The 13,019-nt window shown below is 36.9% G+C and overlaps 2 protein-coding genes across 3 annotated transcripts; one reads left to right on the plus strand and one right to left on the minus strand.

Moving 5' to 3' along the window:
- Window positions 1-126: 126 nt before the first annotated feature.
- LOC116134812 lies at window positions 127-1,934 on the plus strand. Of its 2 annotated transcripts, none has more exons than XM_031420463.1 (2): window positions 127-227; window positions 1,254-1,934. In XM_031420463.1, the coding sequence occupies exon 2, from the start codon at window positions 1,293-1,295 to the stop codon at window positions 1,722-1,724; it is 432 nt and encodes a 143-aa protein (XP_031276323.1). In that variant the 5' UTR covers window positions 127-227; window positions 1,254-1,292; the 3' UTR covers window positions 1,725-1,934. The 2 variants fall into 2 exon arrangements, with proteins under 2 accessions (XP_031276323.1, XP_031276324.1); XM_031420464.1 differs by having other exon boundaries at window positions 1,258-1,934.
- A 2,236-nt stretch (window positions 1,935-4,170) lies between these two features.
- LOC116134784 (serine/threonine protein phosphatase 2A 59 kDa regulatory subunit B' gamma isoform-like) lies at window positions 4,171-8,454 on the minus strand. Its single transcript, XM_031420430.1, has 2 exons — window positions 6,852-8,454; window positions 4,171-4,905 (listed from the first exon to the last, which is right to left on the minus strand). The coding sequence occupies exons 1-2, from the start codon at window positions 8,019-8,021 to the stop codon at window positions 4,519-4,521; spliced, it is 1,557 nt and encodes a 518-aa protein (XP_031276290.1). The 5' UTR covers window positions 8,022-8,454; the 3' UTR covers window positions 4,171-4,518.
- Between the last annotated feature and the right edge of the window lie 4,565 nt (window positions 8,455-13,019).

Below are 13,019 nucleotides of genomic sequence, written 5' to 3' on the forward strand. Positions count from 1 at the left end.
GACACGTTAAAGACCAAAACTCTCTTTTGTCTTCATTTCACCGAAACACCCGGTAACTGGTAAGTTAAAGCAAGCGGGTTAAATGTTAAAGGTCACCCACCTGTGACCAAACAACCGGGTTCTTGTGGATAATCAATTAAAACCTCAACTGCAGGGTTTTAGAATAAGCTCAGTCTTGCTCTTTCATCTTCAAACTTTTCGAGATAATCAATAGAGATTAACAACAGGTAAATTCCCCAATTTTTATTTCCTTCTCTTGATAATTATCCTCTCTTTCTTCTATTTGCTTGCTGAGAAACTGGAAAAAGTAAAATAAAATGAAGTGAAAGTTTTGAGTCTTTAAAGTTTGTTCCCTTCTTATTGTAAAGTAAAAAGTATATAATCCATCTAATTTATAGCGTCTCTTCCTGTCCTGCTTTTTTCTCGGAGACCAAACAGAAGTTAACGCTTTAGTGTCTGTTTTAAGACCCGCGCTGTTTCATTTTCCGTATAAATGATTTTTTCATATTGAATATTGCTTTATTTTCTGGAAAGTAGTTTTGATCCGAAGAGTCTAAAGTTTATAGTGTGTTCTTGAACTTAACATTTCTACAAGTAGATCATTTTATGATGATTAGAGTGATGCTTAAATTGATATCAAAATCAATTCCAAGCCCTAAAAAAACAAACCTGTTTTTTGATCCAGCCTATGCATAATTCTGAACCTGTAAACAATAAAAAAAAAAATTCAATTGCATATTAGTATATGCAGCTTGGTCAAATTTTCCTAAGTTCGCATTTGTGGACTTTCTGGGTGTTCCTACCTTCAGACTTTGCAATCATAAAATCAATGTATAGTGTTGTTGCTTGTAAGAAAAAGAATGTATGCTTAGATTTACTAAACGAAAAAGAAAAGAGAAAAGAGGAAATCGTTCTGTTATCGTGTGAAGTTTAAAAGCTTTCCTCTTTGCTTTTGAACCAAACAACCATTTTCTCGAAGGTGAGAAGTAATATCCGGCAACAAAGTTCTGAAAATAAAAAACTTCAATATTAAGTGCATGAGATGAGGTTAGAATGGAAAACATGAAGTGTTCAGATGCATAGAGAGGAATGGGAACGAGCATACTTGGTGATATTTCATTCATTATAGTTTATGGCACTGTTTCCATTTGTTAATGTCTGGATCTTAGTCTGCTGAATCTATTACTGAATGCAATTAGTTAATTTACTTGTTCAAAACTTCTCTAAGACCGGATCTACTATTCTCCATTTAGGAAGGTGACTAGCACTGAAGCCAGAAACGTTCTATAGCTATGGCAAGTTTGATTACAGCCCCAACTTTCAGCCTGTTTTCCGTGAACAAAAGCAGCAGAGGCTGTACAAAATTTAATAATAAAAATGGGCAATGTCATGTTATAAAGGCAATGCGAGTAGAGAAATCTCTAGAGGAATTGTACAGTGTGAAGGTGGAACGTCAAGTGTCGCCCGATCGACTGAAGGAGCTTGGGGTTTCAAGATGGTCAATGTGGAAGACTGGCAAGTGCAAGCTGCCCTGGGACTGGCAGGTAGATCAATTAGTTTACATTGAGGAAGGGGAAGTGAGAGTCGTGCCTGAAGGGAGCCGGCGGTTCATGCAATTTCTGGCAGGTGACCTTGTGCGTTATCCCAAGTGGTTTGAAGCTGATCTCTTCTTCAACGGTCCATATCAAGAGCGTTACAGTTTCCGAGCATATGGGGATGATTAATTGTGCTTCAGTCTTATCTTCATCTGGTTTTGCCTTCAGATCTTTCTCTTGTCAATCTAATATTTTCAGTATTTAGAAATACATTTTTTAGAGTTAGAAATATGCATCCCCTACAGACAATATTTGCAATGTCATTAGTGAATGTATCAAGTGATTTCTATGAGATGGCATATCCACTCATAATCATTGGTGAACTGCTTGGGGTAATATCAAATATTAGGAAATTGATCTGATACCTTCACATTATCGAAATCATTCAATATAAGCATATATACGGTGAGATGTGCTGCTAAATCACATACCAGCCACAGTTCAAGATTTTGGTGGAACTCTGTGCATTCAAAACAATAACACAACTGTGGTCATAAGGATAGTGATGCTGGCAATGGGGGGAACCGTAGAAGGTTCAAGTATCGTCGATTATAGTGGCTCAAGCATATGAAAAAGCTGCTTCAAATTTCAACTGACATGACTCGTTTAGTTAGCAAAACGATCCCACCTCATCATCAGTTCAGTAGTTCACAGGCTCAATTGTTTTCCAAAAGATGAGTACATAATTTGGTGAAGTATGGCCTTTAAATCTTTAGCAGTGAAAACTCTAGTTAAGTGCTAAGGCTACACAAGAGCTGAATTGATGATGGCAAACTGATACCAGCCAAATACCCAAGTCAGAAGTACAACCTGCAGCTCGCCAAAGATTTTGCTCTAATCCACTACACTTAAGACCAATGTTTTAATAAGCAACCCGGGGTGAAACCCGGCAAGTTGACAGGTTTGACCGGCCACAAAACTTTTAAAATTTAGCAAATATACCCCTAAAAATTGTAGTTAAGTCTCTACAGGTTTAAAATTTAGGAAACATATCCTAAATACAAATCGGCCGGCAACTGGTTGGTAGTAGCAACACCCCAAATGCAATCTCAATCATCCCTTGAGCCCATTCCTCAAAAAAAATATCCAAGATCTGGCTGATTTCGGCCAAATCTCACCAATGCCAACGTCGACATTCCAGGCCAAATCTCACTGACACCAGCGTCGACAACCCTCCCCATCCTCATCACCTCGAAAATACTCCCTTTTCCTCCTGACCAAAACCCACCTCACCCCACCCCTGTTAGCCTCGCCAATCGTTGGCAAAAGCCGGCTGTTGCCGTTGCCTTTTTTTTTATTTCCCATTGATTCACTCGTCGGAAATCAACTCCATCGCCACCATTGCACTCACCGACACTTTCTCTTCAAAAGCTCCAACATCCCAGTCTTCAATTGTTCGTCGATCATCCCAAATTCTAGAGTTTTAGGTGAATAGGGAAATTGTTAACCCGACCCGATGAAGCTCCTGGATCCCGGTTAAACCGGTCAAGCCAAGTTTTAAAACACTGCTTAAGACTAATCAAGAGCTCCAAGAACTACACAAGTTTAAAACCGAGGTTAATATATAACAGAAAACAAACACAATCAACAAAAGCTACAGTGCGTCTTATTGGCAAAGCTTCCCTTATCACATACTAATCATGGGTCCTAAACTCCAATATGGTTCAAGGTTCTACATAATAAAATTTGGGAGTAAACGACTTTTTCCCACCCAAAGTTTGCCTTAATGACAGACACTTTTCTACCTAAAGTTTATATCCTGTTAATGCCCAAAATACACTTCACCTTCTCAGTCGACATTTTGACGAGTTACCAATACTCTGGCTAAAATAGGTTTTATGTAGTAGAGGTCGGTGAATCTAATGGCGGTGACCGATTAAATATTTGTCATCAAAATCAACCGAAAATTAGATAAGAATAAGAAACTTTTGCTTTGCGATGACCGATATTCGACGAAAAATCAAGTGGAGTGAGAGTATTTTTGTGGAAAGGATACTAGAGATTCAAATGGTGTTGACGAAGAGAATTTTCACTTCCGAAATCGGCTTTGGACAATAACAGAATATTAACTTTGAGTGGGAAATTGGTATTTTGAAACTTTTTGGGTAAGAAAGTTACCATTAAGGCAAACTTTGGGTGGGAAAAAGTCNAAGAAACTTTTGCTTTGTGATGACTAATATTCGACGAAAAATCAAGTGGAGTGAGAGTGTTTTTGTGAAGAGGATACTAGAAGTTCAAATAGTATTGACAAAAAGAATTTTCACTTCCGGAATCAGCTTTGGATAGTAACAAAATATTAACTTTGAGTGAAAAATTGGTATTTTGAAACTTTTTGGGTAAAAAAGTTAACATTAAGGCAAACTTTGGGTGGGAAAAAGTCGTTTACTCCGAAATTAAGTCTGAACTTGAGAACCAACAACATTGCACTCAGGCCACGGGCCAACATCACAATCAGTCATGAGAATTTGTATCAGCAAACACTGGTCTGTATAAATGCGGCAGAGATCTTATGTACACTTGGGGCTTAAAATTCAGCAGCAAAAAGTTAAGGAAAGTTAAACACAACTTCGGCGAAAAAAATAAGAATCTCTTTGCATAATTGCACAGAATAAATATTATCAGGTAAGAAATCCAAAGAAAAACTACAAGTATAACCAAATCCCTTATGATACACACACCTCCATGACAGGAAGAGGAACAGGGAAAAGAAAACAAATAAGGAATGAGCCGAGAACCCAAAAAAAGGAGTGACCTCGATATCCACACACCCCATCTTCGGCTTAAAACATTTAGCTGGCAGAGTCACAAAATAAGGACCCAACAGAAGTGAGACCAAACAATCCCTATAAAGCACCAATTTGCACACTCCCTTTACGGCTCACCTTGGCTAAGGAGAATAGACTCTTCTAATGTGATGCAGCTCTCAACTACCGGCAGTAGCCCGTGGACTTGTGTTGGTGGAAATGGCAACAGAAGAGAACTTTGAGACAAGCACAGCCTCATTACTTACGACCTTGGAGGCAGCCACATCTTCCAAGCGTTTCCAGGTTGACTCTCGCTTCTGCATTATCTCTTTCTCCTTGTCTTCATGCTCTTGGAATCTGGCCAAGCATTCATCAAAGAGTGCTTGATCAGCATCAGAAAATATCTTCCTGACATTCAGTGTCAAACTCTGAACAGCTTGATTCCAGTGACCCCGTGTGTTTCTCTCCAAAGCTGGAAAGATTATAGGCAGTATCACTTTACGGTTCAGGTTGATCAGATTTCTTATGTGATCGTTGTTCCACAAAAACAATGCACGTTCTGCTACCTGGCAAAGAAAACACGATAAATCAATACCCAATTCAGCAGTATCAGACTAGGCATGCACTTCATCAACAAAAAACAGAGCCGCCCTGACCACTAATATGCCCTCTAAAGTACCACTACTTGCTTAAAGAAAATAACTTCCTAGCAAAATCATATTGCCCTCTACTCCAAAATCAAACCTATCATGTTTCTGACAATTAAACTACTACATTAGACAATTCCCAACTGACCTAAAACTTGGTTTTAAGAAAATGCAACAATTCCTTTGACTTTTCAACTATCAATTAATGGTAGTCTAGCATTCCCTGTAATATAGCCTAAAAAGCTGTAATTTGAAAGATAACTGAGGAAAATTAGTTTCTGAATCAAAACATTAAAAAAAGAAAAGAAAAAAAAAGATGTCTTTTCAGTTGCAAGCTCATGTAATATTGCATAGCAAAAGCCAAATTAATACAACCTGTAGGAATATTATCTTCATACATAGAATAAAGCTTTAGGCCAATTCCATGAGCTTCAGTTTTTTGATAATGTGCACAAAAAGTTCACGAATACTATTAGTAAGGATCAGAAGCAGTTCAAATTACATAAAGTGAATTCTTACAACTAGAAAGAGCAGGGAGCCTTAAATGACTTTATTGAGTAAAACAAAACACATTATAAACACAAAAAGCACTTAAATCAGAAAATAAAATAACGCTGACTAAAGCGACATTGTATATTTCCTTCAGCTGAAAAAACTACAAAGCATGTGTAATTGCAGCAAACTAAGTTTTGGATCAAATGGGGAGATTGTTGTGTGTTGAAGAGATATCAAGGTCTCAACTGGACAATAACAAGGTAGGATGGAAATTTGACATAAACAAATAATTTTTGATTATCAAATGAGTACATTGTGTCTGAGAAAGCAATATACAATATTTGAAAGCAAGAAACAAATTGGGCATAACAAACCACTCCTAAAAACAGTCCATCTATGAAAAATTAGAGATGGACCCTAAATATGCAGAAAAAAGTTTATTATGGTACAGCAGAGTAGATTTATGATGCAAGAATCTACTGATCTCCAGTCAAGATGAGGAAAACTGAAATAGACATCTGCAGTGATCTACATCATTAAGTAAAAGAAAAATGATATACTATAAACTTTTGATTATATGTCCTGATAACATCACCTGTGATATCAATTTGTAAAGATATACCTTGTTTGCAAACAAAGAATCAACCGCATTTCTAGACCTTAAAGAAATCATGGCTTTGAAAAATATAACTAAAATGACAAAGAAGCATCTGTGACAACAACATGAAATGGATATTAGAAAACAGTTAATAGTGTCCTCAATCTACAAAAACATCCCCTCAATAAAGGGATATATTTAGGTACTTGAAGTGACCCTAGTATTGTGCTCAGCCAGCTCAGTTTTGAAAGAAAAAGGCTAATTTGATTATTGACTAGGGTATGCATAATAATTCTCACAAATTTTGAATAAGCAGGTAAGATGGCTTATTCTCTTAACGCTGGACTCATGTTTTTTGAAGTCAACAATATGACAACCTATTATTAGTGCCGGTAAAAAGTGCCACTTCACTTCTTATAATACATTAAAAATAGATAAACACAAACTTGTCGATACTCTTAAGATCAAAGAAAGCAAGTCATCACCCATCTTGCAAACTCACTTTAATATATTAACAGAACAGATAGAAACTAAAACAAATGTTGATGATACAAGAATATTGAAAAGATGTTCATATAACTTGAAACCTCATAAAATAATTTGTCATCAGAAGTTCCCCTAAAACAGAATCAGTCTCAATCTTTGACACATGCAACTTGAAAATAATAGGGTAAATAACTAAAACAACATAAATACAGAGAAAACACACCTGATTGATACGGTTATACATAATAAATATTGCAAATACAGACAAAGGTAATATCATCAATACCTGAAAATGAGAGCTGTTGAGGCAGCGACCAATTTGGCAGAAGAGGGGCACCATGCATCGCTGAAATTCTGCAGCCTGAGTAGCTTCTAGAACTTCCTCCAACTCACCAAGGAACATAACCTCCTTGGAACTATTAGTTATGGGCCAATACTTCAAAAGACCACGAATGACAGTATCAGCCAGCTTAAAATCTTTCTCCACAAACTGTGTAATACAATACGAAAGTTGTTGGTGGTACATCGATACACACTTGGGTTTGTGAAGAGGAATCAAAGCACGGACAAGGAAAAGCTTGTGCTCTTCCTTCAAAGGTAAAGCAAACCCATTAATAATACTTCCCAAAATCTCGAGCAATTCTGCAATCCCGTTATGCTTTTCTGTCTCAAAAATAAATCGATAGAAGATATTGTTGATAGCTTTCCTGATAAATGGCCGATGCACCATGAACTTGCCATAAATCCGGTGAAGAATTGTCTTCAAATACTCCCTCTCTCTTTGGTCCTCAGAGTCAAACAAATCTAACAATCTCAACACAAATGAATGGTCAATATATCTTTTAGCAAGCTTGGAATCAGTCTCTTGTGAAGCCACAAATCTAAGCAGAATTTCATACACAATCTGCAGATGCGGCCATGCTGGCTCCATAGTTGGCTCATCCTCATCCGGGTCATACATTTCCAAACCCTTATTATCAGGATTCGAAGAGGGAAATGTTCTAAACAAATTAACAGCTACCATCTTCGTAATCTCTTGCATTGCGATCTCATTGAACTTTGACGTTACAGACGACATATATTCAACAAGCTCAAGCAAAGTTTGCCTCTTTATGTCCTTCTCTCTAAGATTCTTTGCGGGGTCACTAAAATCGAATACAACACAACACATATTCAACTTCCTAATGAACAAATTATGCTTTTCCGCGCTTGAAACATCCCTAAAACTCGGCAAAGCCTCGTAAACACCAGACCCTGCTTGAGTCCCAGTTGGAACTGATTTCTTCCCCTGATTCGACTTAGTGGTTGGGGGAATAGTCCCATTGTTCATGCGAGAACCCGACTTCAAATTTATCGAATTGGGCACTTGAGATGAATTTAAAGACTCACTGTTGGAGTCATTGTTCGATGATTTTGAGGGCTTTCTAGGCAATTTACCCAATATGTTTTTGATCATATCTACAAAACCCTAACCCTAACCTTAAACCTAAATTTTCTCAAGCAACAGGAAAATTTGTCTATCTCGAAACAACTCAAAATGTACACATTTCTGTGAAGAATAACTAGAAATTAAAAAGAAAAAAAAAAAAAAAAACCTAATTGAACGTCAATAGCGTAAACGAGTCTATGCATATACAATTCAAAGCTGCGTTTTTTAAAGAAGACCACAAAATTTGATAAAAGATGGTGAAGAAAAAAGAGAAAACCGAGAGAATGAAGGAATAGAGAAGGGAAAACAACTTACATTGACGACATGGTTGAAAAGATCAGAGAAACAGCTAGGAATGAGAGAAAAAATCAAGAGAAAACCCTAGCAATCTTATCTTCAATTGATAAACCCTAACCAGTAGCAAGCTTTGTTATTTGCCCAAACCGTTTTGAGAGAGAGAGAGGGAAATTAAATGAAAAACAAGAAAAAACAAATATACCAGCAAAAAAAAACACACACACACAAAAATTTAATCAAATTTTTGTAATTATAGTAAAGATTTAAACACTTAAAACCCTCTCTCTCTGACTGTAAATTCAAGTTTTTAAAGTGGTTTGTTTAGTTTATCAAAGTAAAAGCAAAAACATAGGATAGGAGATTGGAACTAAACTAAAATTCGCAACACTTTCTTTCTAGTTTTCACTTTTCAGATGGATTTCTTTTCTTAATTTACTATTATGTCCTTGTTTTTTGAATGTTTTTGTGTGACTAGTGATTATGATGAAAAATGGACCTACGATCATCACATATTTGTAGGTGAATGGTTCCCGTCATCTGATGTCTGTGGATTGTAGATTGTGTTGACCTGGTTACTCACTGACTTCTCCTATCCTTGTTTTCAGATTTTTTTCAAATTACAATTCAATAAATAAAAAGGGTCACACCTGATTGCTGCCTCGGTACATCATTTGATTTGGTTAAATGGTCAAAGTTGATCATAATCTAACGGTGATTACTGATTCAATAACCGTAGAGCTTAAGTGGGAGGGTAATTCGACAACATTATCGGATGTCATGAAATTATTATTCATATGTAAATTGTGATAATACCCTTACTCCTAACTAATTTTTACTTAAAAAAAAGATGTTTAAAGTCATCATTTATTGAACGTAGTTTATAATAACATCTTAAACTCCAACTAAAGTTTTCATGATGAATTTAAGTCATCATTTATTAAACGTTCAATAAAATTTCTTTGCTTTAATGGAGGTTCACTTGATATGGGATGTTATAACCTCAGCTAAATTTTTTTATAGGGACCATTCCCACGATTTAATTGAACTTAATCATTAAATCATTTCTACTCAAACTTTCGGTGCAAAATTAATTAGAGAATATCCAAAAACAAAGGGGACCCTCTTCATTTTAGCAAATCTGCCACCAAACAAAATTTAATATGCACCATTTGCATCAAATTATAATCCATACATTAATTTAAATTGAAATGAATGTTTTTGTTCACTAATTCATAAACAAGTTTGAGCAACTTGGATGTGTTGACTCTAACCATGTCAAAGGCATATAACATTGTCAACCATGCTTTACTTAAGAACATTGACAAACTTTTTTTAAGGGTAGTATGGTGAGAAATATCAAGAGGCTAATGAGCATAAACTTTTAACAAGTTTCTAGAGGAAAGAAGATGGGTTTGAGGAATTGTTAATGGTAACTGATAAAACATCAGTTAAGAATCATTCTTAAAGCTGTTCATGTCATCTTTGAAAAATAACTTTATCAGGTTCAGGTCTATTATTTCTTATACAGAAGAGAATAGATGCCAACAATTTGTGTACTTTATTCCCTTTGTTTAAACATATTTGGTTTGTTCACTGTAAATCAGAACCAGAGGGCAAAAAATTCATCATGTACGGTCTACTCAGTCTCGTCTGGGAATTCAATGTGAACCCAGTTGGGGTTATTTGAAAGAGTACAAAATGAACATTTAGAAAGTAAGGCTGTATTTAGAATAGGATTTAAAAAAAAAGTTGAGTTAGGGTTATTATTACGAGAATAAGAGTTGAATATGAAAATGTATTTGGTAAATTTTTTTAACATGTTTTGTATTCTAACAAGTTAAATTGATTTTATAGATATCATCATGCGTAAACAAGGCCAATTGCGCACACGATCTATGAGAGCAATAAGTGATCCTCAAGGGCAAGGAGAGGATCAGAATGCGGGGTTAGAGGGTGAGGCTTCTACGGTCCACGAACAAGGACCCCATATAGAAGCACCCGAAGGGGGTCAGGAGATGGAGCAAGAGATCCATTCTTCTAGTAGTGAGTCTGGGATAGAGAGAGCCATTGGGAGACTGGCCCGGTTGTTTGCTCGTGCCACTGGTGGTCAAACACAAGAGAATCCGAGGAACAGGAATACCATAGAGAGGGCTAGGAAGTTAGGGGCAGAGAAATTTAATGGAGATGGTGATCCTATGGTAGCAACGAGATGGTTAGAGGGTACTGAGAAAGTATTCAAGGTTATGGCGTGTACTGATGAGGAAAGAGTGAGATTTGTTGAATTTCTGTTAATAGGGGGAGCTGATTGCTGGTGGCAGTCCGCTCGAGGAAAGTACCACAACCCCACCTAGACTGATTTTAGACAGGAGTTCCTAGATCGTTATCAACCTAGGGTTTATCGAGAAAACAAAAGGAGAGAGTTCTTGATGTTGACTCAAGGGAGTATGACCGTTGAGGACTACAGAAACAGATTTATAGAACTTGCTAGGTTCACTCCGGGTATTGTAGATAGTGAGGAAGATAAATGTAGAAAATTTATGGACGGCCGTCCCAAAAGTTTTTTTTTTTTTCATATTTGGGTCAAGGACGGACGTCCATTATTTGTGGGCGTCCGTCCAAAAGTAATGGATGGGCGTCCATAATGGATGGACGGCCGTCCTTAATGTTTTGTAAATTTTTTTATTATATTTTATTTATGGACGGACGTCCTTTAAATGGGGATGTATGTCCCTGGTATATGGACCCCAGTCCATATAATATGGACGAGAGTCTATGCGAGTGAACGACCGTCTATATTTGATGGACGACTGTTCATTAGAAAAAAAATTGATAGAAAAATCAGGCGCCTGGTACACTTAGACCGGTACACATTTTTTGTGCAAATTTTTTGGTGTCCGTAGCTTTGTTGATATAACATTTAAGAACACCATGTTAATACATATATGAAGATGTTTTCCTAGGTGGTGATCCTATGGTAGCAACGAGATGGTTAGAGGGTACTGAGAAAGTATTCAGAGTTATGGCGTGTATTGATGAGGAAAGAGTGAGATTTGTTGAATTTCTGTTAATAGGGGGAGCTGATTGCTGGTGGCAGTCCGCTCAAGGAAAGTACCACAACCCCACCTGGACTGATTTTAGACAGGAGTTCCTAGATCGTTATCAACCTAGGGTTTATCGAGAAAACAAAAGGAGAGAGTTCTTGATGTTGACTCAAGGGAGTATGACCGTCGAGGACTACAGAAACAGATTTATAGAACTTGCTAGGTTCGCTCCGGGTATTATAGATAGTGAGGAAGATAAATGTAGAAAATTTATGGACGGCCGTCCCAAAAGTTTTTTTTTTTTTTTTTTCATATTTGGGTCAAAGACGAGCGTCCATTATTTGTGGGCGTCCGTCCAAAAGTAATGGACGGCCGCATAATGTGGACGGCCGTCCTTAATGTTTTACAAATTTTTTTATTGTATTTTTTTATAGACGGGCGTCCTTTAAATGGGGATGTATGTCCCTGGTATGACCCCAGTCCATATAATATGGACGGAGTCTATGCGAGTGAACGACCGTCTATATTTGATGGACGCTGTTCATTAGAAAAAAAATTGATAGAAAAATCAGGCGCCTGGTACACGTAGACCGGTACACATTTTTTGTGCAAATTTTTTGGTGTCCGTAGCTTGTTGATATAACATTTAAGAACACCATGTTATACATATATGAAGATGTTTTCCTAGGTGGTGAATGCGTGAAGAAAGAAGAAGGAAGATAGTTGTCAAATAGAGCGGATAAAGGTGCAAGAGACAACAGTTAAAAAAAATAAAAAAAAGTAGTGAATAAGATTTTGAAAATTGTTTTATTTGAATATTAAACAAATATTCACTTTACTTTAGTCAAAATAGGTAGTTGAATACTATTCTATATAGTAAACCAAACACACCTAAATATCACTTTCAATATGAATGTGATTCAGGTTGCATACACCATCAGAAAAAGGCTGTACACGTGAGAAGATAGTACTAAAGTTTCTTGTGATGCATGCAGTTACCAAATTCGTGATGCTGGTAAACCAAAAAGTGTTCATCAAATTTTTGTGGATATAAAACATACTCGCTATAGCCACTTTCGCTCGGGCTTGGGTTGATACACACTTTCTTTCTCTTTATCACTTTGCCTTGGAAGAGAAGAAAGAAAAGTTCTTCATTTTTGGATTATTTAGTCCATTAAGTCTTAAAACATGATTGGAAGGGAGTATGTGTGGATTGAAAGAAAGAAAGAGCCCAAATTTGTTTAAGATCAAACAAACCAATTATATATAATCTCTCTTTTCTTTTTTCTTTTTTTGGGTCTAATTTAATTTTCAGTGGAGTCATGCTGGAATTTCATTACGGCCCAATTAATAATAAAGGACTGTAAGAGAATGAACAAAATGCCACACCGACTAGCCCACAAGTTAATTTATTTAACAAGATACTTGTGGCAACGAGCCAAGCCGAGTCGAGCTTTTGGCTTATCGAGCTCGGCTCGTTTACAACAGTGTCGAGCTCGAGTCTGGCGAGTCTCAAAATTGAGACTCGAGCTCGAGCCGGCTCGATATCGAGCTCGATAAGGCTGTGTTCGAACTCGACTCGGTTAACGAACCGAGTTCGAGTCGAGTCGAACGGAGCCTTATCGAGCCGAGCTCTAAACGAGCTTTTATCGCGAGCCGGCTCGGCTCGTTTACAGTCCTAAGCAGT

Source organism: Pistacia vera, unplaced genomic scaffold (genome assembly GCF_008641045.1).
Source record: "Pistacia vera cultivar Batoury unplaced genomic scaffold, PisVer_v2 Contig291, whole genome shotgun sequence".
In the NCBI taxonomy this organism is placed as follows: domain Eukaryota; kingdom Viridiplantae; phylum Streptophyta; class Magnoliopsida; order Sapindales; family Anacardiaceae; genus Pistacia; species Pistacia vera.